Here is a 27,500-nt window from a genome sequence, read left to right as displayed (position 1 = left end):
GTGTGCATGTGTGAACGTATGCTGATGTGCGTGAGTGTAAAAGTGCTTGTGTGTGAATGTGTGTGCGTGTGTATTTGCAACCATGTATGTTTGTGCTTGTCTGTGTGTGTGTGGGTTTGTGTGTGATACTAACCTCAGAGGTGGGCGTTTCCTCACTGAGGATGGTGCAATGCTGAGCCAACAGGCCGATGACTCTGAGCACCTTGCTTCTCCTTTGAAATGAACACACGTACGTTAACACGTGTCACATGTTGCACTAGGCAGTGCCAGACTCTCTACACCCTCTTCGAGGCAGCCCCGTGTAATACCAACGCAGGTTGTTTCTCTGGCTGTTTACAAGTCATACAATGTGTGCGTCAAAGGCTTTTGAACACATTGTGCTCCGACTCAAAGCACAATGTGTTCACTGTTTGGGAGCAAGCGCGGCCATCTGCCAGTGAGGCCAGAGAGAAAAACCCAGGCAACTTCTTCCATATTAAGATCCATATTTAGAGCTGTATTTATGGCTTTCTCCTCATTAGCATACGGAACGCTTGCAGTTGAGTACATGGCGTATAAAAAGTCAAAATATTGAAAGTTTAACCAGATCACCTTTAGCCTCGAGCCATCTATTTCATATGCAAAATCACAGATGTCAGGAACCAACAGAAATATATACATATATATATATAACAGAAAAGATCACAAATACTTCATGTCGAATCATTTTTTTTCCACCAATTGTATACAGCCTTTGCAAAACCGATCAGCAATGTTTTGTTCTGTAAAATCCCACACAGCACAGGTGAAGGCAGAACAGGAAGTTGAGTTAGAACAGTTCAATGTATTTTGCAGCCCTGTTAGTTGTCAGGCTGCAGGGACTCTGTTGCCCGGTCGCGTCCGGTCAAGAGTGGATACTCACACATCCCAGGAAGGGGCCTGCTGCAGCTGATGTGTCAACACGGGCAGCTGCAGAGAGGCAATCAAGAGAGGAGAGGAGGAAGACACAGACAACGCGCTCGGTTCACTGTGTGGACAAAGTAGAGCCGCGGACGCAGAGCTGCAATCGGTCAGGACGGACGGGAGGAACAAGGGGCAGTGGAGTCTGAGGGAAGGCCCGAGTTATCTTCAAACAAACAGTCCGTGGCTGAGGAGGCCATGGATCAAAGCTTTGTCCCGGACTTAAGTGATTCAGTAATAGCAATGAACATGAATGGAGGGACGTTAATACAAATATATAATAAAAATAATCAGTGTTGGAAAAAAAAAAGTGTTTTCCTTTTCCAGGCTTGGTTTATTGGTTTACTGCAGATAACCGCGGTATTAGATTTGTGCCTGGTTCTCTATTTGTGAGGACAGGGCTGGTCTGATAACTCGCCCAATCAGGCACTTGGATGTGCATAAAAAAAAGGGGGGGGGATGGAGGGAAAGATAAACTGAAGCCATGAACAGTGACCATCATGTTATCACCTAAATATTCTACATAAATATGAATCTGATAAAAAGAAAAAAGTATATAATAAGCATAATTTTCAGCAGCTTCAGAGTTCAACTTATAATCTTCTTGTAGACATTACTAACGTGTCTTGCACTATATTGTCTATGCGTGTGTGCGTGCGTCTTTGTGCCGGCGCGCGTGCGTGGGTTGAACTCCTACCAGGCGGGAGTTGATGAGCCGGGTGGCTACGTCTCCACGGGCGACCGCGGCGCTACACAGGTAGCCCAGCAGGTTGACTCTGGAGCGGACTGCCGCAGCGGCAGGAGGAGGAGGAGGAGGAGGAGGAGGGGGAGCGCTGGAGGAGGAAGAGGAGGCCGGGGGAGGAGGAGGAGGAGGAGGAGGCGCGGCCGTTCCCTCCAGGGAGGAGCAGAGCTGCAGGAGGAAGACGTCCCACTCCTCGTCGCTCAGGGATCGGAGCTTGTCCACTGTGTGTGTGTGTGTGTGTGTGTGTGTGTGTGTGTGTGTGTGTGTGTGTATGTGTGTGTGTGTGTGTGTGTGTATATGTGTGTGTGTGTGTGTGTGTGTGTGTGTGTGTGTGTGTGTGTGTGTGCAGAAACGTTATTCTCTACAATAAAGAATACAGTTTAATATCATGTTTATATCATCCCTGCTTTAACAGGCAGTAAAAGTGTGTTCACTTCCTAGGGAATGTGGTTTAATACACACACAGCAAAACTTTTAAAGGCCTACTGAAAACACACTTCTTTAAATTAGCCTATAAGGCCCTTATTGTTTTCTTGCTTTTGCTTTTACAACTTGTTGTTTCTAGCGCATAGAGTTCAAGAAATGTGCTATATAAATGTCATCCCTAATTATAATTATTACAATACATATCCAATAATGTGCAATAATGTAATGTGAGGTGTGATTGTATTACACTATAACTACAATCCTAGCCTATCGTTTACACAATAAATGACATGCTATGGTTCTTAAATCCACGGTAACAAACATCCCATTATCGAGAATCAGCTGCAACGTGCATCCACGACGTATGACACCGTCTTGGATGTCAGAGAGTACCTGAATACGCTGGCACACACAGAGTCTTTGGGTCAAACCGTACGGCCGGGCTGTGCAGAATCTGGTCAGGAAAAATACACCAAGACAATTATTTCCCGCACCTCTTCAACCAAATTATTTTACTAGATATTTCTATTTTTAAAAGACACAACGAGTTATCCCCATACTGTATTAATACGCTCCAGCGCAACTGTGTAGAACAATAATGTATAGGAAGCAATAACAGTAGTGAACAGTAGTGTGAGATGTTAATGTGTGGCTGTGCGGGTGTGTGCGGGTGTGTGCGTGTGTGTGCGTGTACCTTGGGGTTGTCGATCACCGCGGCGACGGTCATGTCCGCGTCGGTATACAGCAGGGCTTCCACACGGGACATAGTGTCGCTGCCAGGGTCGCTCTCATGGGCCTTATGACGGCATGGTGAGAATGGATCGAACATCAGGTTAATTATTATTGATTATTATCATGTTAACCAACACAGGGTATAGGACACACCGAAAACCAGGTTTACCATCAGCAGAGAGCAGCATTAGACAAACAGCAACAAAACACTGCGGACTACAATAATTTCAACCATCATTATCCCAGTAATTGAATATAGCATAGTATATCATATAATCTAATCATGTTGAATCTACATAAGGTTATTCTGTCTTTTGGGATTTTCATGTTACACCTTAACCCTGTGGTATTCTTTGCCCATTGCTTCTGAAGGACACATGATGTCTAGCTAGTGTGCAGATTGTCTCATATCATAACTTTAATATGGTTCAAGGAAAATATGAGAATGTAATTATATTAGAATGATTTATTAATATATGGAAATCTGTACTCATTCCACTCACACTGAGTCAATAAAAGTCGTCCAGTCACATTCATACTTTTTATTTATTTGTACAAAAGCATTCTTTAGGGACGAAGGGGGTGTTAGAGAACAGTGTTTTTAATTTAATCCGAGTCACAACCACTGTAAACTCGGAGAGAGATTTACACTTTTCATCATATACAATAACTTTCCTATCAGTGTCGTATACCCATACCGACTGGTGATTGGTCAACGGACGGGGACTCAGAAATGGTACTCAGTGGAGTGTGTGTAACCTTGGATGCAGGAAGCTGGGAGGGGGGGTCCGGAATACTGCAGCCTCTTCTTGGGGTCGCACGGCTGCTGTGGTTGGGTCAGGGGGGGATTGATTAACCGTTAGTGAAATGAGTATCGACAGCTGATCTGGGGTTCGGTAGTCACAGACCCTGGACCACATGTGTGACTCTCTGCTGCCATCTACAGATAGACTACTGTAAAATAGTTTATATATTTCAGTGACGTTGCTCATGTAATGGTAGTGCTTTTGTCTCTTTGTTATGCATACAATGAATGAGCTGTGCAATTGATTGTCTTTGATTCATAAAATGTGATTACATTTAAAAGAAGACATTGTTTGGACTATGTGTTATTTTGAAGATAATAATATTGTTAGATGCTCTTGCGAATAACTGCATGCTTTCTAAGATCGAGACGGATTTTGATCCATAGATCAATTGATTTACCTTATAAAATATGACTGAGTATGCCTCCAGCTAGCTCGGTGATAGAGTCTGAAAGCAAAGGTAACTTGATTTACCTTAGCAGGAACATTGCCTCAGAGTTATCGTTATCTGCGCTCTTCGGTCTTAGATCTGAAACATTATCTGAAGAAAAGAATGAAAAAGTTCAAAGTATATCATTGCCTTTGCATTTCCGGCCAAACAAAGGGCACTGAGTGTGAAATCAGTACTGGTAAAAAAAATGGCAAAGCTAGGAGCCTGGATAACATAGAGATTGTTCGTCTATTTAATCCATTGAATGAGCTGGATATTGTATACCCAATGAATGTGAGAGCGAAAGAAAAACTTGAAAAAAAGGATTGAATGGTGTGGATAAAATAAAGAAAGGAAAAGGTGCGTTTCCATTCAAAGCCTGTTCTGTTTACTTTGCACAGCAAAGCCCTGTGTGCAAAAAGGATCTCTCAGCGTGAGTGATTAACATAAAAAAGTAAAGACCATGTGTTCGTTCGTGCATACATATGAGTGTGCGTGTTTGTTGGTGTGTGTAAATATGTTTGTGTGTGTGCGTTTGTTTGGGGCGGACACAAGCACACACACAAACACAGACACGACAATTTGGGAATAAAACAAAAATTTAAATTAAAACAAATATTTGACAGTTAAATGACTATGCCTTGAACCTCACGGGTGTGCACTGTACGCGTGGACGCATCTGCAACGACGGATTAAACCAGCCATCAGCTAAATCAAATCAGGAAGGACTAATTGAAGCTTACACCCCAGCCTTGTGATAAAGAACTACATTACCCAGGGAGAATGACCGGCTGGGGGCCAGGGGATGGGACGCCCTCCGTCTCACGGGGTCCTGCCCCAGGCGGTGGCCTGGTGTCTGGGTGGAGGACGGGCCAGCGCTCCCACTGCCCAGCGTTCGGTCTGAGAGCCTTTGGTTTGGGTTGGACCTATCGGATGATGCGTCGGTAAGACTTTATAATAAGTTTAACAATGTTTAACAATACTTAATAATAATGCATGATAATACAGAATAATGCAGTAATAAGCATTATTATATAGCATCAGCGTAGCAGGTTAGGGTAAGGGTTAGTGGGTAACCACAACCCAATTAAATAATGCATAAATTAAGACCTTAGTTAACATGAACACCATTACCCAAGTTACCTTGAACACCATTAGTTAACATTGACAGCATTAGTTAATGAATACTAGAGCCTTATTCAACTGTGTATGTGTTTCTTTGTGTCTGTTATTGGATGTGTATTTCTGCACTTACTTATGTAGATTAGTGTTTAATTTATGCACCCTCATTGTAAAGGGTTGAGGATTAATTGATCAATTGATGACAAACATGAAAACCCCATCTCATTCACTCCTGTGGGCGGCCCAGGGGCAAAACAGTGCCCTTATCTTCCTCCATTGTAGTGAGTTTCACTCGCAAGGCATTTAACACTGTTTTTGAATTCGGGAGTCAAATGGAGCTTTGTCTGTGACTTTTGTCTTTCATGACAGGGATTTGTATCAGAGAAGCCTGCCTCTGGTCTTACATATACACCACACAGTTTTACTTGTACAGATGTTAGAGGTACAAGCATTTCAAGCAGATGCTTTGTATCAGAACCCGGCAAAATGTTTACAAAAATAAAGTAAACCCTAAAACGTAATCTCTTGAACGTGGTGGCTTTGTTTGTGGCTGCAGCCTGTTCGGTTTCCCACATTGCGTATAGGCCTTTCCTCTCCTTTGAATAGCGGCCAAAGCAAACATGTTTTATGTGTAGAGCATGCCTTATGTGCACAAACATCACTTGACATTTAGCTGCTGGGACATTCCCCAGCTCTGACTGTCTCATCAGGGGTGCTTGTTCTGGTCCATACTTTTGTCATCGTAAGTACAGTCCTTATTTACCCAAGGCAGCTGTATGCCTTGGCTGAAGTGTCAGTGTTAGTGTTGTGATTTTGAAATGTAGAAAGCTAGCATCTTTGAATGGACCCTATAATCGGTTTAAAAAAAAGGTGAAAAGCTTTTTCCTACTCTGTGTAAAGTTGTAATCTGTATCTTATAATATCAATCCACAATGCGACAACAAACCTTGAACTGATGGCGTCATCTCCATCAGGACCATCGCCATCTCCCTCATCCCTTTCCTCTTCCTCTCCATCTTCAGACCATCCCTCCTCTTCCTCCTCCTCCTCCTCCTCCTCCTCCTTCACTTGGGCCCAGAAAGGGTGGTCCAACAGCTCTGGCCAATCCATTCTGAAGACACAAACCAATCACAATAGAGAGAATAAATTACACAATTCATGAATAGATAAATGTGAAGAGTGTATTATTTGGGGAAACCGACCTCTTGTTGGCGTTTTTGTTAAGCAGGCCTTTCAGAAGGCTCTTGAACTCAACACTGGGACTTGATTCAGACTCTTCGACTGCAAAAAGATACAAAGAAATAAGACACTTATAATAAACATATTTTGAGGTGTTTCAACCTTTTAAATGTTTACGGTGAAGGTATGTATGTGTGTGATTCATTGTCATGTTCGACTACCCTAAGCAGTTTGTCTGTGTGTGTGTGTGTGTGTGTGTGTGTGTGTGTGTGTGTGTGTGTGTGTGTGTGTGTGTGTGTGTGTGTGTGTGTGTGTGTGTGTACACTTGTGTACCTGTTTGTCTGAGGGGTGCAGGCTCCTGGTACGTGATCATTTTCACCATTTCAGTGTAGTTTTCAGAATAGAACGGAGGCTTTCCTGTAGGATGGAATTGCTTTGGTTTAGAATGGTACAGCACAACTAAGCATTCACACAGGGGTACGGCCTAAGAACAACAGGACAGCGCTGTTCAATATAGCACATATAGCAATCCAGTTTAATATATCTGTTGTATATTTTAGACCATTTGCTATTCATTTACTATACTGATTTTCTGTGTATGTGTAAGTGTGTGTGTGTAAGTGTGTGTGTGTGTGTGTGTGTGTGTGTGTGTGTGTGTGTGTGTGTGTGTGTGTGTGTGTGTGTGTGTGTGTGTGTGTGTGTGTGTGTGTGTATTACCTGAGTACATGTGGTAGAGCATGCAACCCAATGCCCACAGATCAGAGCTGGGACTGGTATTGGCTCCCTGCAAGATCTCTGGGGCACTGTAGACTGGAGAACCTGTGTGCACACACGCACACACACACGCACACGCACACGCACACACACACATGACACAAGTCAGCATTTGGATCAATGTTTAAACTAAAACTAAATGTTCGCTATTCTTAGCGGTCTTTATGTTTTGTTTTGTATCCATTTGACGAGCTGACAATTAGCAGTACATGACATCATCTCAAAACCAATAGAGTCGGTGGGGACCTCGTATCCTCTTCCTGAGGCCGCTCTCAGAGACCTCCTGGTCCCCCTCTCCGCCCTCCCCTCCTGCCTGGCCCGACTGGCCCGAGAGGCACAGCATTGTGAAGAACTCCTCAAGGGTCTCTCCCGCCGCCCTGGACAGACAGAAGTTACTGAGCTTCAGCACGCCCTCCCCGTCCAGCAAGACCTGAGGAGCAGCCACAGACACCACGTCAACACTTGGTAGTCATACTTTCTTTGTCTGCCCTACATTTGTGCACAGCTGGGAAAGCGGGGTGGGGGGGGGGGGGGGGGACTTACCTTGGCAGGAGTGAGGTCAGAGTAGATGATTCCTGATTGGTGGAGATGCTTCAGCCCTTTGACTATGTCCCATCCAAAGGACCTCACCATGTCTTCTGTCAGACAGCCATCCTGGCCAATCACAGACTCCAGGGAGCCACCTCAAGACGGTATGAAAAAACGAAAGTAAAATAATTGAATAAAAGGTCAAATGCATCCTTCAATAAAAATCTACTTATTTTTGCCAATCTCCATCAGACATATAATTTCTTGGCTTCAAACTACGAGCATCATAATTGAAACATGAAGCTCTGGTATATGTCGTGTACTGAACAAAAGGATGTTACCATTACAATTTAGAATTTAAGTTAACCAAAATAGGTTTTTATGCAGTGTAGCCTAGAGCCAGGACTAAAGTCGTAGCCACCGACCTGTGCAGAGCTCCATGACCAACCACAGATGATTGCTGGTTTCATACCACTCGCAGAAGGACACAATGTTCTGATGGTCCAGGTCATTGCAGAGGCGTACCTGATTACCGACAAAGATATTAGTGGATTATCTATTTTAAACATGTAATCATGGAGATGTTCCTTTTTGTCTGAAAGATTTACCGACTATCTCTAATTAATGTCAATGTGTATTTCCTTATAGCTTTGGTCTAAACTCTACATTTTAAATAAATGGTTATGTTAGAAATGGTTATTTCAGCAGTTACATGATGGTTAAGGGTTTTTATTGACAATAAATCAATCAATATAAATAAATAAACCACTACATAATCGTTACAATTGCAAAGACATTGAAAGCATGTTGGTCAAACAAGTGTGTTGAGTTGCACGGTGTGGAATATAAAACACAGACTTACATGGTTGGTGATTTCTGGCCTCTTGTTCTTATCGGCACAGATAATGGCTACATAACCAAGACTGCCCTTTCTTCGGCCTTTATACACCACAGACCTGCTACCTGACCCTAGCTCATCATAAAGGATGAAGTTCTCCATCTGGTATGATATGAGGATGACATTAACTAGCTGCGCAGTATACACATCTTGGAAAATTAAAAGGAAACCACAATTTGTCCCGAGTCACATGTACAAAATATAAAGAATAACGTTTGGGCTGAACGTTCATGTTCTAGAATAGTAAACGTTGACCATAACGTAACACAGCAAGCATCGGGAAAATAAATTGTAAGCACGGAAAATTGGAATATGAATACAATTAATAATATAGCTTTAAATGTTGTTAATTGAAGGGTTGTTATATAATACAGACAGTAATTTCTAATATGATTAAATCATATTGATAAAATATACACCACTAACATAGAGCACACTGTAACGTTAGAAATCGAGCGAGACCGAGTTTACTGATCCGTTCACTAATACACACATTGTAAACAGCTGCATCCCCCGAGAAAAGACACGGTAGGGTCGGAAGTAAAATGGTATTGGACCATTGCTAAACTTACAATAAATGTATTTACAGTTTGGGTCTTTCCTCTGTTGTCATTGCCAAAGCCTCAACTTCTTTGGCTTGACCAACGCGCTGTTTGTTTTACAGGAAGTTGCTTTGGACCACTTCACTGCGCCTGCCGGGGGTGCAGGGAAATTTCATGGATATATAAGTTCCGTATATAGACAAAATCGCTTTCTATGTAATAATTTTGATTGTCTAATTCAGTCAGATATAAAAAATATTCACGTGAAATGAAAACGTATTGTTTGTTTTTGTAGTTTGCGATTTAGCCGTAATCAACTAACCCTAGTGTCGTCACCTTGGTGCTGTCCCTTCGTTGCTAAGCGACAGGACGAGATGCAAAAGGGTTGCCATAGAAGCTGAATGAGACGGATAGAAGTTCGACAGATAGATAGATGCATTCAATTATATAGATGTATGCTAACATTATCTTTTAACTATTTCATAAAGGACTTAATAACTTTTACAACCCTACTTTCAATAGCATTGTCACCGACGAAGGTCTGCAATACTATTCTAGAAGACCCCAAGGAAGTTATTAAAATTACACCAATTGATCAGAAGCAAGTGAACTTTGACAATGAACTTTGCCTTCCTGTTGGGCTTTAATACAAATAACATCCGGAGGTGCTTGGAAACAAGCATAGCCAGCCAGCGACGTTGTCACCAGAACACAAGCAACCGGAGAACCAGGAACACCGCTGCACATCGCCACCTGACTCTGCTGCTGCTACTGCTGCACCCCGCCGCCGGATGCTGCTAACAGAAGAGTCAGACCCTCACATCATAAACCAAATCTGGAATATATACATAACGATTGTGACATGCATAACCTGTACCTGTTTCTCGAGTTGTTAAATAGGGACAACCCAGTGATACACAACTTTGGACTTGCAATTTTAAAGGACTGTCATCACCAAGGCCATATAATGTTTCAATGGTTGCCTTCTGGAAAGAGGCTTCGTTCTCAAAAGGCCAGAACAGAAAGACTGAGAAGAAGTTTATATATATGCTATAAGATGTCTATGGTCGCAACTGTGGCCTGGCCATGGTAGGCTCTTGTACATACGTCATCACGTCGTAACACGTCATCACCAAGCGTCCGCTGCATGGACCATAATCACCATAATAAGTCTGCCGCCAGTCAGAGTTTTAACAACAATGGACAGCAACACAGAGAACACAGTTCGCACTTTGCTGAGTCTGTTGCTTATTTGGAGCCGTTCTCAGATAGAGCCCACTCTCACTGCTGGTTTAAACAGCTAAAAGTCAGTCGACTTCTCTATGGGACCAACGTGAACCAACATTTGAACCGCTTGACGCCATGTTTACCGTTTAATGGGAAAGAAGGCTCGTTGCCTTTATTATGTCCATAGTCGTCGCATGGACTATACGTCATCCAGCTCAGGTTGCGTAGCCGTGCGTGTGCGCGTGTCGGCTCATTAGCATCTGTACCGTGGCGGCCCGTACCGTAGCAGCACCACTCTCCCAAGTGGCCAAGTTGGCCTGGCCTGGCCAGACTGGCCACACTCACACTGGCAGATTTGAGCACAGTTAGGTGTGAAAACGGCCACGGCCAGATGGCCTAGTGTGAGTGCACCCTTACCTTACAGGGTTGCATCTCCTTCAGTTCACTCAGAAGTGCACACTGGGGTTTATGTGGGGGGGGGGGCATCTGTCCCTACCTCCTTTTGCACTGTATCGGCATCCCGGCTGAAGGGACCACCTGCCATATGGCAACACCTGGAGCCCATCCTGAGGGAAATGCAAGAGAGATTCCCGGATGTGACAACCATCCATTTTTTTAGCGACAGCCCCTGCACACAGTACAAGCAGCGTGGTCATTTTTACCTCTTTTGTACTGAAATTTTCAAGAAGGGGTTTACAAGAACTACTTCGAAGCCCGCCATGGCAACGGTGTCCCAGATGTTGTGGGTGGCACATTGAAGAGGTGGGCCGACAGGCTTGTCAACGAGTTGATATTCCCACGGCATTGTCCATGTACCAAGCTCTGAGTGAGGGACAATCAAAGGTGAAATTGTTTTACATTCAGGAGCAAGCTGTGGAGGACGCAGTGAAAGAATTGCAGCTGACCTTCCAGCTGTACCGTCCACAATGAGGCTCACAGGCCCGGTTCTACGGAGGTGCATAAGCATGCATTGCGCCCCCCAAAAAAATGTGCACCCTCAATTGAAAAAAGGAGGGAGATATTTTTTTTCACTAGTATCATAAAAGATAATAAAATACATGCTCACAAAACAAATTGTAATTAAACTTGTGACATTTTACATTAAATACCGTTATTTTCTGCATTTATTTTGTTCACTAAACCGATAAGAACGTTATTATTATTATGACGACAGATGCGCGTTAACTGCGCCTCGGCCGGTGGCCGGCGTCGTGTGAAAAATGCGCGCGCCCATGTGTATAGTATATCTATGGCGCGCACAGCACCGACATTGAACTTCTTCGGCGGCAACAATTAAGCATTTAGCCATGGATATCCGAAAATGGCTCAAAAAGAACACCGCAGAAGAATCAACTACATAAGACATTAACCAGAGCAGGGAGGAGGAGGGATCCTGTGCCCCCTGGTGGATCAAGTGTGTCACTGTCTTGGAACTTCCTACAGCAGGGATGGGCAACTTTCATGATAAAGAGGGCCACATTTTTCATCATAACCATCGGAGGGCCACATGACTGCACACTTTAACTAAACGTGAGCTGAGAGAAGCTACACAATTTTGAATTTGGTAGATATGATTTCCTGTATTCTGGTGCATTTTGGGGATGGCCACTACCTAAAAAATCATCCAGAATCATAACCTATGTACGGTATGTTAATTGAACCAACATACATTCATTTCATGTTTTCCATGCTCAAACAGCCACATGAATGGTCAGTATTTTTATCAGTGCAAAGGGCTCACATACATCATCATTCAATTAAGTCAAAAAACTGAAAAACAGTGGCCCAACATTAAGTGCAACAACTCAATGAGTTCAAACCCAACAAGCAGTTGTAGTAGTTGTAGTGGCGACTTAAGTGGATATCTTTAATGAATGATATCGCTTCTAAGCAAACTAGACGCATGGGTTTGCCTTCGAATTCTATGAATTCTTCTCATCTTTCTTGACCGAGTTTTCTGTAACTCGATCAATTATTATTATTCTTTTTTTTTTAATCTTTTTTTTTTATTATGTGCGGGCCTGACTGAGTGAGGATGCGGGCCGCACTGAGTGAGGATGCGGGCCGCCAGTTGCCCAGTCTCCACTCTCCAGTTTGTTGTTCGTTCATGAAAACTGGACAACATGGGACAGTTTGAGAAAATGGCTGCTGACAGCCTGTTGTCTGCACAAGTTACAATTTGATTGACATTGTAAAATCATTTGTTCTCACAAACCCATATTTGCCAGTTGTGTTTTGATTGTATTTATTTACAATCTTGTGAACTTTAAGAAAGGCACTATGTATTACTGATTACTTTTTGTGAAAATAACATTGCTAATTGGGTTTTACCTGTCAGCATTAAGAGTTTTGGATTGATAAACACACACGTGTTATTTAATGTTAAACATACTGGTATTGATAAAAATGAATTAATAATGGTTAAATAAAATTCCAATTAGGCTCAAGAGGTTGACATACTTTCTAGCAGCACTCTGTCAACAACAGCTTATTTTAGTTATGTATGCAATTGATAAACACACACGTACCCTTTTCGAGATGGCCAGGTGTAAACTTATTGACAGTAACTTACCTAAGAGCCTTTGGCACTATGCCGTTCAGGAAGCAGCCTACACCAGGAATCGGTGCTTTAATAAGCACACAGGCACCACCCCTTATACAGCACTGACAGGGAAAAAGTGTCATCTAGCCAAGGTGCACAAGTTGCACGGCCTTACCACCATGGACACGCCCGATCTCGTCTGATTTCGGAAGCTATGCATGATCGGGCCTGGTTAGTACTTGGATGGGAGACCGCCTGGAAATACAAGGTGCTGTAAGTGGTGTCGGGTGGTGGCCAATAGGTGGCACTCTTCCCTCTGGGCTTAACATCAGTCCCGATGCCCCAGTGAAGTGACGGGGACACTGTGCTGCGGAAGGCGCCGTCCTTCGGAGGAGACGTAAAACCGAGGTCCTGACTCACTGAGGTCATAAAAGATCCCAGGGCACTTAACGCAAAGAGTAGGGGTTTCCCCGGTGTCCTGGCCCAACCAGGCTTATTCAATCTGGCCCCCTAATCATCCTCCTGTATAATTGGCTGACTCATTAATTCCCTCACTCTTCACCTCAAGTTGGTGTGTGGTGAGCGTTCTGGCGCAGATTGGCTGGGGTCAGGATGCTACGCCTACCAACAGGACAGAGGTAAACTAGATCCTAGGTGTGAGAGAGGACTCTTTGTAGGGCATGACAAGGGCAGTCTCGCCTTTCTAGTTTACTACCCCAATAAAGGGAAAGTGCAAAAGCACAGGCTGGTAAAGTTTGTCACAAAGACAACCTGCGAGAGCGAGACTCAGGAGCTTGGGCTGGATCCCAAAATAGACAGTGAGGAGAGAGAGACACCACAACCTAGTGTCCTCAGCACAGACATACAGACTGGCGGTCCGCAGTCACGAGAGGATGATGGCGAGAAGCACCCTAGGGTGACGCCACAGGCCTGAAGCAGTGGGAAATATCCCACCAGAGAGCGTAGAACACCAGGGTATCTGAGAGATTATACTCAGGAAGATAGCGACTTCCTGAGTATGGATGACAGTACACTCACTAGTATAGACTATTGCTACCGAGCAATTTGCGTTGTGCCGCTGACCTTTAAATAGGCCATGACATCAACCGAATCAGGAAAGTGGAAAAGAGCAATGGACGAGGTGATCGAGTCCTTAGAGGACAACCAGACCTTTACCCTGACTACATTGCCAGAGGGCAGAAAGACAGTGGGAGGTAGGTGGGTATACTCGATTAAGGAGGACAGTGATGGACATGACCAGTACAAGGCCAGGTTTGTGGCTAAAGGATATAGTCAGAGGGCAGGGATAGATTATGGCGAGACTTTCTCACCTACAGCCAATCTGACCAGTGTACGTGCAGTGATGCAGAAGGCAGCCCAAGACAACTTGATATTACATAAAATGGACGTAAAAACAGCCTATCTGCATGCGCCCATCGATCGAGTTATCTACATGGAACAACCTGAGGGTTACGAAAAGGGGAGAGAGAAGCTAGTCTGTAAATTAGAGAAGTCAATTTACGGCCTGAAACAGTCGGGCGTAATTGGAATGAGAAGCCTCACACATGTCCAATAGATGATAACTTCACACAGAACCCAGCAGACTACTTTGTCTACACAAAAGAGTCCAAACAGACAGGAAAGGTAACAGTTGATCATCTGGGTGGATGATCTTATCATCGCAGCCAACAACACTAAGAGTCTAGAGCAGGTGAAGACCATGCTTTCCACCAGGTTTAAGATGAAGGACCTAGGCAGGTTAAAGCATTTCCTGGGCATGGACTTCAGCCAGTCTGAAGGCTGCGTAAGAATGTCACAAGAGAAGTATGTTGGAAAGATCCTGAATCGTTTTGACATGCAGGAGTGTAGACTATTCTGAGGATGCGCCTGAAATGGCTGATGTAAAGAAGCGCAGAGAGGTTGTAGGCAGCCTCATCTACTTAGCTACCTGTACACGACCTGACCTATGCTTTGTGGTAAGCAGGCTATCACAGCATTTCGCTAACCCCACGGATGAGCACTTGGTTACAGTGAAACATGTTTTGTGTTGTAGACAAACAGCTCTGTTTCAGAAAGAGCAGTGAGGTTCTAGGCCTTCGAGCATACAGTGACGCAGACTGGGGGTCAGGCGACGGGCGTAGTACGAGTGGTTATTGTGTGAGAATGAGTAAAGACATCTCATTGGTCTCATGGAAAACCAAGAAGCAACCCACAGTAGCACTATCCACGTGCGAAGCCGAATACATGGCTCTAGCTCTAACAATACAGGATTGTATCTATTTGGAGCAACTACTGAAAGGTATAGATACCTATGGGTACAGGAAAACTGTTGTTTATGAGGACAACCAGGGGACTATTGCACTTGTGAGGAACCCTGTGTGCAGGCTAAGGTGTAAGCATGTGGACATTAAGTATAACTTCATTAGGTCCACCATAAGAGAAAAGAAGATGATACTTGTGTACTGTCCCACAGATGACATGGTTGCAGATGCTATGACCAAGCCTGTCTCCAAACTCAAGCTAATGAAATTTGCAGGGCTCGTGTAAATGTTTGACATTTGACTTCCATGTTATTTTTGTTTGTTTATTTGACTATATTAAAGATGTACAGTATACATGTCATTCATAAGTGGGAGTGTTGATATATGTATGTTGGTATATGTATGATTGCATGTAACTGTAGTTACCTGTTCAGAACCAAAAGGAGGCGATGTTGCGCCATGTCTGTGACTATATAATGGAATGTTCACTCCAATTTCCCTCTCTCTGCACCGGTTTACAATAAACTACGCCAGACAGTATACGGCTGAAGAGAGCAGTTATCAGTCATGTATTAGAATTATTCCGCCGTGAGAGTGTGACTCTGCTAACACGTTCCTCTATAATTATAGAACAGCTGTCTTTTCCCAAAAGTTAAGCCGATAGATTATTATATTGTGTTGTCTGTCCCCCATAGATTATTATATAGAGAGTGTTGTCTGTCCTATAGCATGCTATATAGTTTTTCGTCCCCTATAGCTTATTATATAGAGAGTGTAGGGTGCTCTGTCCACTATAGCTTAATATATAGAATGTAGGACTAGCTGGTCCACAAGTCCATGAAAGAGTCACATTCTGCTATATGCAAACAATCGCATCCCATTACACGCATACATACATAAACACACAAAAACACATAAATACTGCACACACTACAATCCTCCTACTTCTCTCCTCCTCGACTCCTTTGTCTCAATCTCCGAAGGAGTTGAACTGCGGAGAACAGGAATCACAATTCTGTTATTCTAGGAATTTCCTGGAAGTGAAGGAAAGAGAGAGAGAGGGAGAGAGAGAGAGAGAGAGAGAGAGAGAGAGAGAGAGAGAGAGAGAGAGAGAGAGAGAGAGAGAGAGAGAGAGAGAGAGAGAGAGAGAGAGAGAGAGAGAGAGAGAGAGAGAGAGAGAGAGAGAGAATAAGAGCAGTCTATATATATTTTTTTTTTTAAATATATATTTGACCATTTAGACCTCGTATTTTGTCTGAATAAAGACAGCTTCGAATACAAGAGCCCTCGAAAACACCTAAAATGTCACAGGCGAGAAAGAAAGAGCATAGGCTTATAGGCTACGGCTAGGCGTTAATATAAAACTGTAGGGGACACTGCTGTCACACAGTTTGATATAGCCGAATTCAATTATTAATCATTTTTTGATCCAAATATTCCTGTTGCACCCATTCATTGTGTATGCCTATACTGCAGTTAATTACACCTGGAGTAAAAATCAGAATGCGGTGTCCTCGGCTCATCTCAAAAATGTTCCCGTCTCACCGGCAGGCCGGACACCTATGCGCGCATAAAAACGAGCGTCTCGCGTCATGTTGATGCTCGGGGAAGCTGCGGGCTCTCGCTACTGTAACTGACGTCACGCGACGCGCTCCGCGCCGAGGCCACGCCCACCTCTCCCTTCCCACACTGTTTACGCTCCACTCCGCCGTTCACCATACACACACACGCGCGCGCGCGTGCACAAGCACATTTACTCACTCACACACACACACACACACACACACACACACACACACACACACACACACACACACACACACACACACACACACGCACACACTCAACCAGCCTACATGAGACCACGTTCACAGGCGGCAGGGCGGCGGTGGGGATGAATGCGGGGATTGGACCCCGTGACAGCAGAAGAACCCACGACCAGGGACATCATGGAGTAATGACATCACTGCAAAACTTTTTTCTTGCACGGAATACAACAGCAGAGGGGGCGCTTTTGCGCGTCGCTAACTTTTGTGTAGTTGTCATCCGTCAGTGTTGAAGCCCATGACCGATGTCCGTCCTCTCGTCACGGGGATGTAGCGTCCGCGGGAGGACGCCAGTTTTTCCCACGACCCATTTTGCTGTCCTTTACACGCCCGTTTATTTGTTTTAACCACGTGGTCCGGGCCCGGCGTCCTCTGTGCGGTGTCAGTCAGATCTGGCAACACTGTCGTCCGTCCCACCACGTAAGCCTACCACCATCTCGCCCCCCCCCCCCCCCCTCCTTTTTTTAAATCATTGAAATCTTCGGAGGTTGGGGAGCTGTGGACGGGCGACCGGCCATGGGAGCCAAGCAGAGCGGTCCTGCGACCAACGGACGCACCAGAGCCTACTCCGGCTCGGATCTGCCCTCGAACACAAGCAGCGGACACAGTAGGGCGGCCGCCGCCCTTGGAACGCGGTACCACGCGTACAGTGGGACCCCCTCCGCGCACCACGGGACGCACGGGGCGCACGGGGCGACGTCGAGTGGCGCGAGTCCACAGCACAACGGACCTAGCTCGAGATCGACCGGTGGGGGGCGCAGCACGGGGGCTTCGGCGACGAGGACCCAGTCTGGAATTAACATCCCGAACAGCCGCGGGGGAGCCCACCGTTCTCACGAGTCTGCGGGCAGCACCCCAGACGAGACGGCGGGGGAGCGTGAGAGGTCAAATGGAGGTCACGGGGGACCCCGGTTGTTGGTAGGGTCGTTGCCGGCCCATCTCTCGCCTCACTTATTCGGAGGTAGGCCTACCTGTACTTCATAAACATTGCTGACGGTCCTCGTATAGAGAAAAGGTGGAGGCTGTATTTCTATGAACGTAAATAGGACACTTGTTTTAAACAAAATTCCATTTAATAGTGTTACACACTCAGCGGTTAGGCATCTGATCAGACGTAATTGAGGGAAAGCCAAACCACCAGTCTGTGTAATGATATCGAAGCCTAGGGGGACGTGGTTAGCCGGATCGTCTGGTTGGTCTGCTATGGGACGTGCTAAGAATGTAAGTGTACCCCTGGGGCTTATCGTCCGTGGTTGTACTTTGTGGCAGTACTGCTGGAGGACACTCTTCCTGGTGAAGAGGTAAATGGCCAAAATTAGTGCCTCACATCCACCTGTTCACACCTTCATAACACACCTGTATACAAAACTTCATAGCCACCTGCATACACCCGTTGACACACACCTTCAAACACCCGTTGATTCACCCGTTCATACATACAGACAGCGGTGTCCACCATGCAAGGGGAACTACCAGCTCAGCAGAAAAAAGCAGAAAAGTTTAGGTGAATTTGTCGACACTTAGCTATGGAGGAGCCAGGGAATCGAACCAACACCCTCCGGTTGCCAACCTGCTCTGCCTCCCAAACTAGGGTTGGGGTCCTCTTCCCTCGTCTCTGTATTGTCTTTGTGGAAGCTGCGAGGGAGCGGTCTCAAGTGGTCCAGGGGGTATGTGAAGCCATGACCTTGAAGGTGGTCTACCAAGTGTTGTGTGTCTGCACGCGTTAGAAATGAATGGGAATATTCGTATGCTTTACAATGGAGAGAGATGATGAGAGCAGAATATGAATATAGAGAATGACCAGGCTTCTACTGTCTGCTTACACGATGGAAGCAAGTCATGACTCTTTTATGATCCACTCATAACTCACTTTATCACCCCGTTTATGTCCCCAGTCATCATCTGGCTCCTTTCTCGTCTCCCAAAGTAAAAGCACTTGGTGTTCCAAACAGTTGTTTATGAACAGCACGGGTCCCAAAAGAGGCGGACCAGCCACATTGTTGGGAAATCAAACCCAGACAAACGGCTGTTTGCGACTCCAGCAGGAGAGAGCGAGAGACCAGCGAATCAAAGGAAGACCAGTGCTGTTGTAGTTTGAAATATGAGTCTGATGTTCACTTGATGGAGGCAACAGGACAGCGCAAACACAATCAGGCTCAGACAAACAAGCCAAATAGACAAGTGGTCTAAAAGGGCCAGTCTGTAGAACATCTTCTTCGATTTTAAACCGTAGATTGTTTCCTATGAATAGGGTTGACACGATCCCATTAGCGTATCTGTTTTCTTCCCATGTCTCATCTGAGCGGTTGGTGTGGTCTCCTCAGTGGCAGCAAGTCGATTCAAGGGGAACAAGGAAGTGATAAACACGTATATCCCCTGTGGTCGGTTTGTTTCCATGTTACCCCGACGGGGCAACAGACGCGGAAGAGGCTGGGCCGCACCGCTTGGGACTGTTGCCAGGTTACCAAGTTCAGTGGATGTCTGGGTCGACTCACAGAGAGCGGATGTTTTACGTGGGCGCTATCGGTAGATGAACGTAATGGTACGAAATAACAGGACATAGTAGAATAGTGAATAACCCACGGCACCATAAACATTTAGTACTGGCCCTGTATTCTCACTTTAAACAATGAAGGAAGAATAAATGAGTGCCATGCTGGAGGGTTCACGCGAACACAAATTAAACGGTCCCCATGTGTGAGACACGGAAAGGAGGAAATGCCTGAAATAGAATCGCCAGCATGTCAGTATGTAGAACGAAAGCCAAACTGATGTCATGGGGTATAAGCTTATTGAAGGAGGCAGGTAGTACTACAGCGCCTGAAACGTTTCCAGACAATGAGAAATAGCCATCGGATCAAAACAAGCACTCCTATTCTGTCTTAATATACTTTACACTAGAACAATGCTGTCCTGACGGTCCTTACTGTCCTAACAGTCATGGATACACTACACCACTAAGATTGATTGAAACATCTTTCGGGACGGACATTCTTTAAAAAGGTTAGGGTTTAAAATCCATGGCAACTATATGAATCCACTTCAAAAATTCCTGTATGCCTTCTCTCCCCAAAGTGTTCTGCCCATACCATAGAATAATGCTGGAACCCAGATTAATCACTTAGCCTATGAGTTATATATAGGCTTGCAGCCATCTGGCATTAGACCTGATATGCAATGAGGGAAATAGTAGTACACAATTACTAAAGTACGTCCAGTTAGGGCACTTGGTTGCATCAGCCACGTCCTTTCTTTTTCCACTTTGCAGAATACAGTACCGAGTGGCAGCAGTGAAGTGCAAAGGATTAAATTATCAGCATTTTGTCAGTTGAGGTCAAACCGAGACGTTGGAGAACTGTCTTTTCGTGGTGCGTATAGTGTTCCCTTATCACACCTGCCAGTGTCAACGTTGCAGGGGTGTGTGTGTGTGTGTGTGTGTGTGTGTGTGTGTGTGTGTGTGTGTGTGTGTGTGTGTGTGTGTGTCTGTGTCTGTGTGGTGTGAGCAGGTGCAAAGTTATGGTGTATGATAATGAATTCTCAAGTGCCCCTCTATTCTGGAAGGATGCAGAGCAAGAGAGAGAGAGAGGGAGAGAAAGGGAGAGAGAGACTGGGACAAGGACATACACACACACATGGACTCACACACACACACACACACACACACACACACACACACACACACACACACACACACACACACACACACACACACACACACACACACACACACACACACACACAGTTGAATGTCAGTCTAGTGCTTAGGTCCTTGCCCTTGGCTGTATTCATAGCTGTTTCAATAAAACGGTTCAAGCGATTAATGCTTAGTCTTATCAAGAGCATCACTCCTAAAGGATAAGCAAGCAACACAACTTTCTCTTTCTATCGTTCCTCTCTCTTTCTCTTTCTTGTAGAGAGAGAGAAATGTGGCTTTTCTCTGCCTTTTCTACATTACCTGCTTTTGTCTTATTACTGTTTGAAATTAGATAAGGGGCCTTATTCACCGAGCTAAAGATAGTTCTGTTTTTCTTAAGATTGGATTTCCGAAGAAAGTAAAAAAACCTCTTCATTAACAAAGAAGAAATCATGAGAATTAAGGCAGAGTTAAGGAACCCTGATTCAGGAATTGTTAGGAGTGCAGTGGGCGAAATACTTGACCCACATAAATAAGCATTACGAGCACGAACCAAATGTGTTCATGGTGATGGGGTGCTGGCTTGTTAGCGGCTGGTAGCCGTCAGGGGTGGCCGGGCATTCAGTCAGGATCACGTAACACACTTAACAGCCTTATGGTAAGACGGGGCAGGGTGGCCAAGGAACATGGAAACATCTAATCTCGGACCCATTGGCAGCAGGGCTAGTGATAGCTAACAGGTTGATTTTTGTGAATGAGGCCCCAGATTGACTTTGTATCGCATGACACGGTATTTACCAGCCAACACTGCAATGCTTTAGTCATGAGGCAGAACCAAAGCCCAGATGGGAACGTTGTCTCATATTCCCGCTGATTTAATTATAGATCGTAGCCTAGATAGTCCCAATTGGACCCGTTCCTCAACTCCTCATGTAGTCTTAAAAAAAGAAGAGGAAGCCGATTTTGTTTTGCGGTTTTCTAAATTGAATATACATAATATTGTGCTGTTCTGTGTCTGCTGCTGGACTCGGGCGATTCTGTATAATTGGTTATCTTTTGTGAAATGGCAGGCCTGCTTTGTAACAGCTGGCCTTCAACAGATGACCTCACTTCTGGTCTAATTTCCCTCCTTGTCGGCCGGACGCGACCCCCCCCCCCCTCCCCCTCTGAATGAGACCCATCTCGTATGCATCTCGGGCTGTTGGGACCCTCTCCAAGGAGCTGTAGACTAAAGAGGACCCAGAGGCCTCCACGTGTTCAGAGAGAAACCCATGGTGACCCCCAGAACCAGTCCATCATGGACGATGAAGTGTGTGTTTGTACGGTTTGTTATCTTTCAAGACTGAGATGATGTTCAAATAAGTGCCATTGTCAGGCGCGTCGTTAGACCTGGGCATTCGAGGCTATAGCTCCGGATGTTTTGGGATCAGCCCCGGATCTCTGTGCCGTAAAAAAGCTAAAAAAATAAATATGTATATATATATATAGAAACGGTCACCATAGCATGCAGGACGGTTCCCCCCACAGACCTCTGGGCTAAAGCCCTGGATGTTTTCAATTGCTAGCGACGTGGCCATGATGACACAATAAAGCTTTATTTAGCATTTAAATTATTTAAGAAGCGTGTGAGTGTCTTATATAATGGGCCAAAAATGGAACCACGTTACATACTTCCTGGAGATGGTTTTGCTACAGGACGTAGAAGTGAAGCCAATTTGCAAAGGTGCCATTTTCTGTAGGCATTTGTATGTATGTGTTTGTTTACATTTGCATTTACCATGGAAAAGTCACTGTCATGTAAAGTCATGTAAATGTCCTCATTCAGACTGTGCCTTACAGCAAATTCCACGCATCATCAACATGGCCCTTGTTGGAGTTTACTCCTGTAGAAAAAACATTTATCAGTAAAATTTGAAATTTGAATTTGAATTTGAAACACACGTTTTCACACATAAAACAATGACTGACATAATGTGTTTTGGATTCAATAGTTCGTCGTCCTCAACTTGATAATTTTCCCTGCGTGTTGTTTTTGCAGGTAAAATCTAGAACGTTAAAGTGTATATAGCATAGCAATTTAGTGTGTATTTATAGCATAGCATACTACCCGTGTGACAAAAACAGAATGACCAAAGACCCCTGCCAGACCAGTTGACTATACCGTCCCTCATCATGATCGAATGTTCCCAAGGGATTCTGTGTCCACGTTCACGCACGCACACGCACGCACACGCACACACACACACACACGCACGCACACTCTCTCTCTCTCTCTCTCTCTCTCACACACACCTATGGTAGGAGCTGGTCAACCGGCCAGTAATTGCTCAAACGGTATACATTTGAGGCATGACTCTGCATAGATAAACGGCTAATTATAAATGCGACTAATGAAGATGACCTTCTGTTTAATGTGTGCGCACACATGGCCATGCACCGGCGCACACACATTTACACGTAAACACTGCCCACGCTATCTGTCCTGGGGGGTCTTTAACTATTCTGGGGGGTCTTTAGCCCATAGTTCATCTTCTGTCTACTGGAGCAAGTTAATGGGAGATCAGCCTCCGTCCGTTTTGCTCACACGTAATGAGGCTTTTCGTTTCTCTCACCATCGCTCCATAGTGTCCTCATCCCGCCCAAAATATTCCAGACATGTCTCACCGTCTGTATCGAATGTACAGGAAAAGCAAATTTCAAGATTACGTTTAAAATGCAGACACCTGATGCCCTGTACAACTTTTTAATAACCCCATCGTGATTGTTGGTGTTGTAGTTGTTGTTTTGGTTTGAGTCACTTATCATAAACAAACACAGCCTCTGTTGGAATCAAATGAAGCCATGACCTAAACACTTGTTAGAAAGTGTGGATCCAGTGATCAGAAGCCTGTATACAGTGTTTAGTTTACTGTCTCCCGCCCCCCATCCCCCTCGGCCCTCCCCCTGATGACATCCGTTAAAAATGGACCAATTGTGTTATTGACTCGATAACGCCAGTCGTCCGATTGATTCGCTGTCTCCTCATGAAAAAATAAACGAGTAGGCCTATCACAATCCGAAAATAGCCTTTATGTTGCAGCGCTCTTCATAAATGGCGTAGATATTACAGATGGTGTGTGTGACATCTCGGGGGATCTTACCACACACGCCATCTGTAACGCCTACACCTCGATTCTAGATGAATGTTGAACTTGCCAGGGAAAGAGAGGACCAAATGTTTGGTAACCTAGGCGATGTGACTCGCTCTCTTCTTTCACTCTTTTACTATCTCTGTTTATCTTTGTGTTGTTTTAAGCTTACTATCAGCATGCGGACTCACACACGCACGTGTGTGTGTGTGTGTGTGTGTGTGTGTGTGTGTGTGTGTGTGTGTGTGTGTGTGTGTGTGTGTTCAATACAGGAATAAAAACCCAACCACATGCTCTCAGTACGATGTCGCATGACTTTCTGTGAATTCAGGTTTTCCTCTTCCTATTTCCATTAATCCACTGGAGCCCAGCGCTTTACCACTTCCACCAAAGTATAACCCTACCAAGGTACATTTACGGCAATATTTTCCTAAAGATTCTTGTTTCAGAATCAAAAACAAAATACAATATTAAGCTAGCCGCAGCGCTTCCATCGTCTTCAGAGGAGAAGCGACGTTGAAGAAGCAGCTCTCTCAGTACCTGGGACCTTGCCACTCCCGGCCGGGTTTTAAAAGCAGTAGAAACGTGTGGGTGTGTGGGTCAGTGGAGCGAGGCGGAGAAGAGAAACGTCATGCGTTGTCTCCTGTAGTTCTGAACCCCTCACCTCTTATCGTAAGAGCTTCCTCGGGCCGGGCGGACCTTATACGCATCGATCACACGCCCGGCTAAGAGGTGGCGCAGGCTGAGATTGCCCCTTGGACCGCTCCAGCGGTCTGGAGCGCTCAGGAGTTTAATGAATGACATTCCTGAGGTGGGCCACCGCGCAGCCCCCCCCCCCCCCCCCCCCCGCTGCATTCTGCTGCAGTCTGCAGGTGAGATTGCTCCCCCCTGTAGCCCCCCTCCCTTGGCTCAGAGACGGTTAATGTGTAAACACACAGGCTTGGGTTGCCGCGCCGACGGACGCAGGACGCGCAAGATAGTGTTCTGAATGAAAAGATCACATGACTGATAAGGCAAGGATTTTAAAGCCCCTTAGAATGAGTGTGAATGTGTGTGTGTGTGTGTGTGTGTGTGTGTGTGTGTGTGTGTGTGTGTGTGTGTGTGTGTGTGTGTGTGTGTGTGTGTGTGGGTGCAGTTTGATTTGTGTGTGTGCTATGCCTTGAGGTTCATCTCCGAACCTCCCTGTTTTGGTGCAGTTCCTCTCTAACTTTCAATGCACCGTTTTTCCATTTCTTTGCAGCAATAGATGGGGGAAGGATAAGGTGAAGTCTGTCATCCTTGCAGCGTCTGCCTGTCTGGTCTGGCCCAGACAAGACTGCTGCAGTGAGGTTGTGATCACAGGAGCACGTTTAGAGTTTTGTCTCTAATAGTACCTTTAAGCACGTTCCACTGCAATCCATAGTCTAGACTCCTTTTTTACCGAAATCTATTGTCAAATGAGGTGCCATGGCTATATCAGTTTCAGTGATATATGATGCAAAGGGGTCGGATTGAATCAGCGTTTGATGCGTGTGTTCAGTCAGAATCAATTCAAGACCCTTCATATGGGAAGGGGAACAAATATTTGAATTCAGTCATTAATTTCAACTGCCAAATACAACCAATACCATACATTCTTATAGCGGAAATTATAGTTCCATCCTTGTGGTATGTGTGTCTGTGTGTGTGTGTGGGCGTTTGTGTGTGTGTGTGTGTGTGTGTGTGTGTGTGGGCTTTTGTGTGGCTTGGTGTGTGCACATGTCTGTGTGTGTGTGTGTGTGTGTGTGTGTGTGTGTGTGTGTGTGTGTGTGTGTGTGTGTGTGTGTGTGTGTGTGTGTGCGCGTGTCTGTCCTCAGAAGATTCCCCCTCACTGCAGAAGATTTAACGGTCCCGTGGTTGTCTGCTGCGTGGTCTGTAAATGCCAGCGTCTTATCTTTCACCGGCATTGTCTGACATTTATCATTCCCTATCAACTTTGCCTAGAGTGTGGAGAACACGTGCTCTAGGTTCTGTTTAAAAGGTGATCAAGACTAAGTAAGCCGTCTGGGAAATTTCGTCCCCTAATTAATGGTTAAACCCTAAAGAAGTGTTTTTTCCAATCTGTGATATACGACCATGAGCCCAGTAGCCATCAAACCAGAAATCAATAGTCTATCTCTCGATTTCAACGTGACAAACTGACCATCTCGGCCACATCACTCACAGCCATGTATGACCCCTGGGGGAAACTCTTGGACAGCCGTCGTGTACTGGAAACCATGGCGATGAGGCTACTGTACTGAACCGAATCGGCTGGAAGGGCTTTCAGGGGATTAGGACATTTCTCACACTTCCCATTTTGTAATTATGGCCTTTTGGCTGTGACGACTGTACCCGACTCAGAATTGTCCAAGTTCACCCTGATATGCCAGTTCACATGATATATTAGACTATTCGGGAAACCCACATGTCCAAGCCTGGCACAAGAATGACACAATGATGGCTTACTTTTTTTGTATTCATGCTATGTTCACTTGATAATAATCGTTTGGTCATTTCTCGTCGATGCTGTCGTGCCCAGGCGATGGTAAAGCTCCCTTGGCCATGCTTGTCACCCGGTCATGTTGTGAAGGACGGTTTGCGATCTGTAGCCTGTTCAGTTCACGTTCCAGCCGTGGTGTTTATCTCTAACGAGTGCGTCTATTTGCTGCAGGAATTTGGGCCCGGAGATGAGCTTAACGCTCTTTAGTCTCAGAGCCACTGCCTCCGCGGCAGGGGATGGCTGGGCAGGCGAGAGGAGAGGTGGCACGGGAGTTCAGGGTCAAGGGTTCTGTTCAGAACAAAAGAGCTGATGGTTTGGTGGACAATTGGCTCTCCATCACACCACTTGGTCTCTGGGCTGAGTCATTTCATACGTAGAAGCACTTTGGCTGCCGCAGGGCAAAGAAGAACCTCCCTGTACGCCAAATCAAACGCCACAGGGCAATGAACAAGAGTCTGGGCCATCCAGACCACATCGCTAGCAGTTAGCTGAAATCTACAATGACAAGATAAGCTGATGCGGACGTGCTTCCAAGCCTCCGTTACCTCCCTGACCTCCCCCCCCCCCCCCCCACTAATCCGAGCACAGAACCATACTGTGGAAAAAGCAGTTGGCAGTTGTTTGTCAGTGTTTGTTGGCGTTGACGTCTTTTTTTTTTTATCTTTTTGACCTCCATCACAGTTAGTGCACAATCTGTAAACATGCCTTTTTTCCCCTTACATTGTTTTATGAGGTTCTGGAGCTGTTTATACAGCTCAGGGTTCACACTGAGTCAACAGCATTGCGCCACCCGACGACACATAAATCCTTTGGGTCGGGAGACGCCAGACGTTGTGGAAAAAGAGGCGTGGCATTCGAGGGGGGTCAAAGTCAAGTGTTACTCCTACATGCGTCCAGCAGAGGCACGCCACCACGCTGTGGGTGGTCTTGGCGCATAAAGGGCTTTAGACTAAATGTAGAACAGCAGGAAGAGAGAAAATAACACAACAAGTGACTTAATAATAGAAAGTACTGAAAGCATTTGATTGTGTAGAACAAAGCAACAGTCTGATGAAACCTAGGATAATGGGATGGCTACAAAGTGCAAACGGATTTCTGTAAGAATTAACTGTGCACATACTGCACACGCATGTCACGTTGTTGAAGTATTTCTGTTGGAATACACCGGAGCCTGAACACTGAAGTAGATATTATCAAGGTCTCTGTCTGCGTGACAGACATGTCTTGATGGGGAATTGTACCGGTTCTTGGCTTGCGATCAAGA

The 27,500-nt window shown here is 45.3% G+C and overlaps 2 protein-coding genes and 1 pseudogene across 2 annotated transcripts in view; 2 read left to right on the top strand and 1 right to left on the bottom strand.

The window, feature by feature from the left end:
• Window positions 1-9,878, bottom strand: part of ulk4 (unc-51 like kinase 4) — a 42,806-nt gene extending 32,928 nt beyond the window's left edge. The window contains exons 1-17 of the mRNA XM_030359222.1: window positions 9,164-9,878; window positions 8,541-8,678; window positions 8,104-8,203; window positions 7,694-7,833; window positions 7,397-7,580; window positions 7,094-7,195; window positions 6,710-6,793; window positions 6,400-6,478; window positions 6,144-6,308; window positions 4,850-5,001; window positions 4,120-4,186; window positions 3,599-3,665; window positions 2,802-2,903; window positions 2,501-2,561; window positions 1,637-1,902; window positions 902-948; window positions 134-212 (exon numbers count right to left, since the gene is read on the bottom strand). Coding sequence (XP_030215082.1) covers window positions 134-212; window positions 902-948; window positions 1,637-1,902; window positions 2,501-2,561; window positions 2,802-2,903; window positions 3,599-3,665; window positions 4,120-4,186; window positions 4,850-5,001; window positions 6,144-6,308; window positions 6,400-6,478; window positions 6,710-6,793; window positions 7,094-7,195; window positions 7,397-7,580; window positions 7,694-7,833; window positions 8,104-8,203; window positions 8,541-8,678 — 1,833 coding nt within the window. The 5' untranslated portion in view covers window positions 9,164-9,878. The remainder of the gene's footprint in view (window positions 1-133; window positions 213-901; window positions 949-1,636; window positions 1,903-2,500; window positions 2,562-2,801; window positions 2,904-3,598; window positions 3,666-4,119; window positions 4,187-4,849; window positions 5,002-6,143; window positions 6,309-6,399; window positions 6,479-6,709; window positions 6,794-7,093; window positions 7,196-7,396; window positions 7,581-7,693; window positions 7,834-8,103; window positions 8,204-8,540; window positions 8,679-9,163) is intronic.
• A 3,170-nt stretch (window positions 9,879-13,048) lies between these two features.
• Window positions 13,049-13,167, top strand: LOC115546194 (uncharacterized; annotated as a pseudogene).
• A 3,763-nt stretch (window positions 13,168-16,930) lies between these two features.
• Window positions 16,931-27,500, top strand: part of znrf2b (zinc and ring finger 2b) — a 24,513-nt gene continuing 13,943 nt past the window's right edge. The window contains exon 1 of the mRNA XM_030358141.1: window positions 16,931-17,935. Within this exon, the coding sequence (XP_030214001.1) occupies window positions 17,491-17,935 (445 nt within the window). The 5' untranslated portion in view covers window positions 16,931-17,490. The remainder of the gene's footprint in view (window positions 17,936-27,500) is intronic.

This window comes from Gadus morhua, chromosome 6 (genome assembly GCF_902167405.1).
Source record: "Gadus morhua chromosome 6, gadMor3.0, whole genome shotgun sequence".
Lineage (NCBI taxonomy): Eukaryota > Metazoa > Chordata > Actinopteri > Gadiformes > Gadidae > Gadus > Gadus morhua.
Note: the sequence above shows the minus strand (reverse complement) of the source record. Positions and strands in the feature narration are given on the sequence as shown.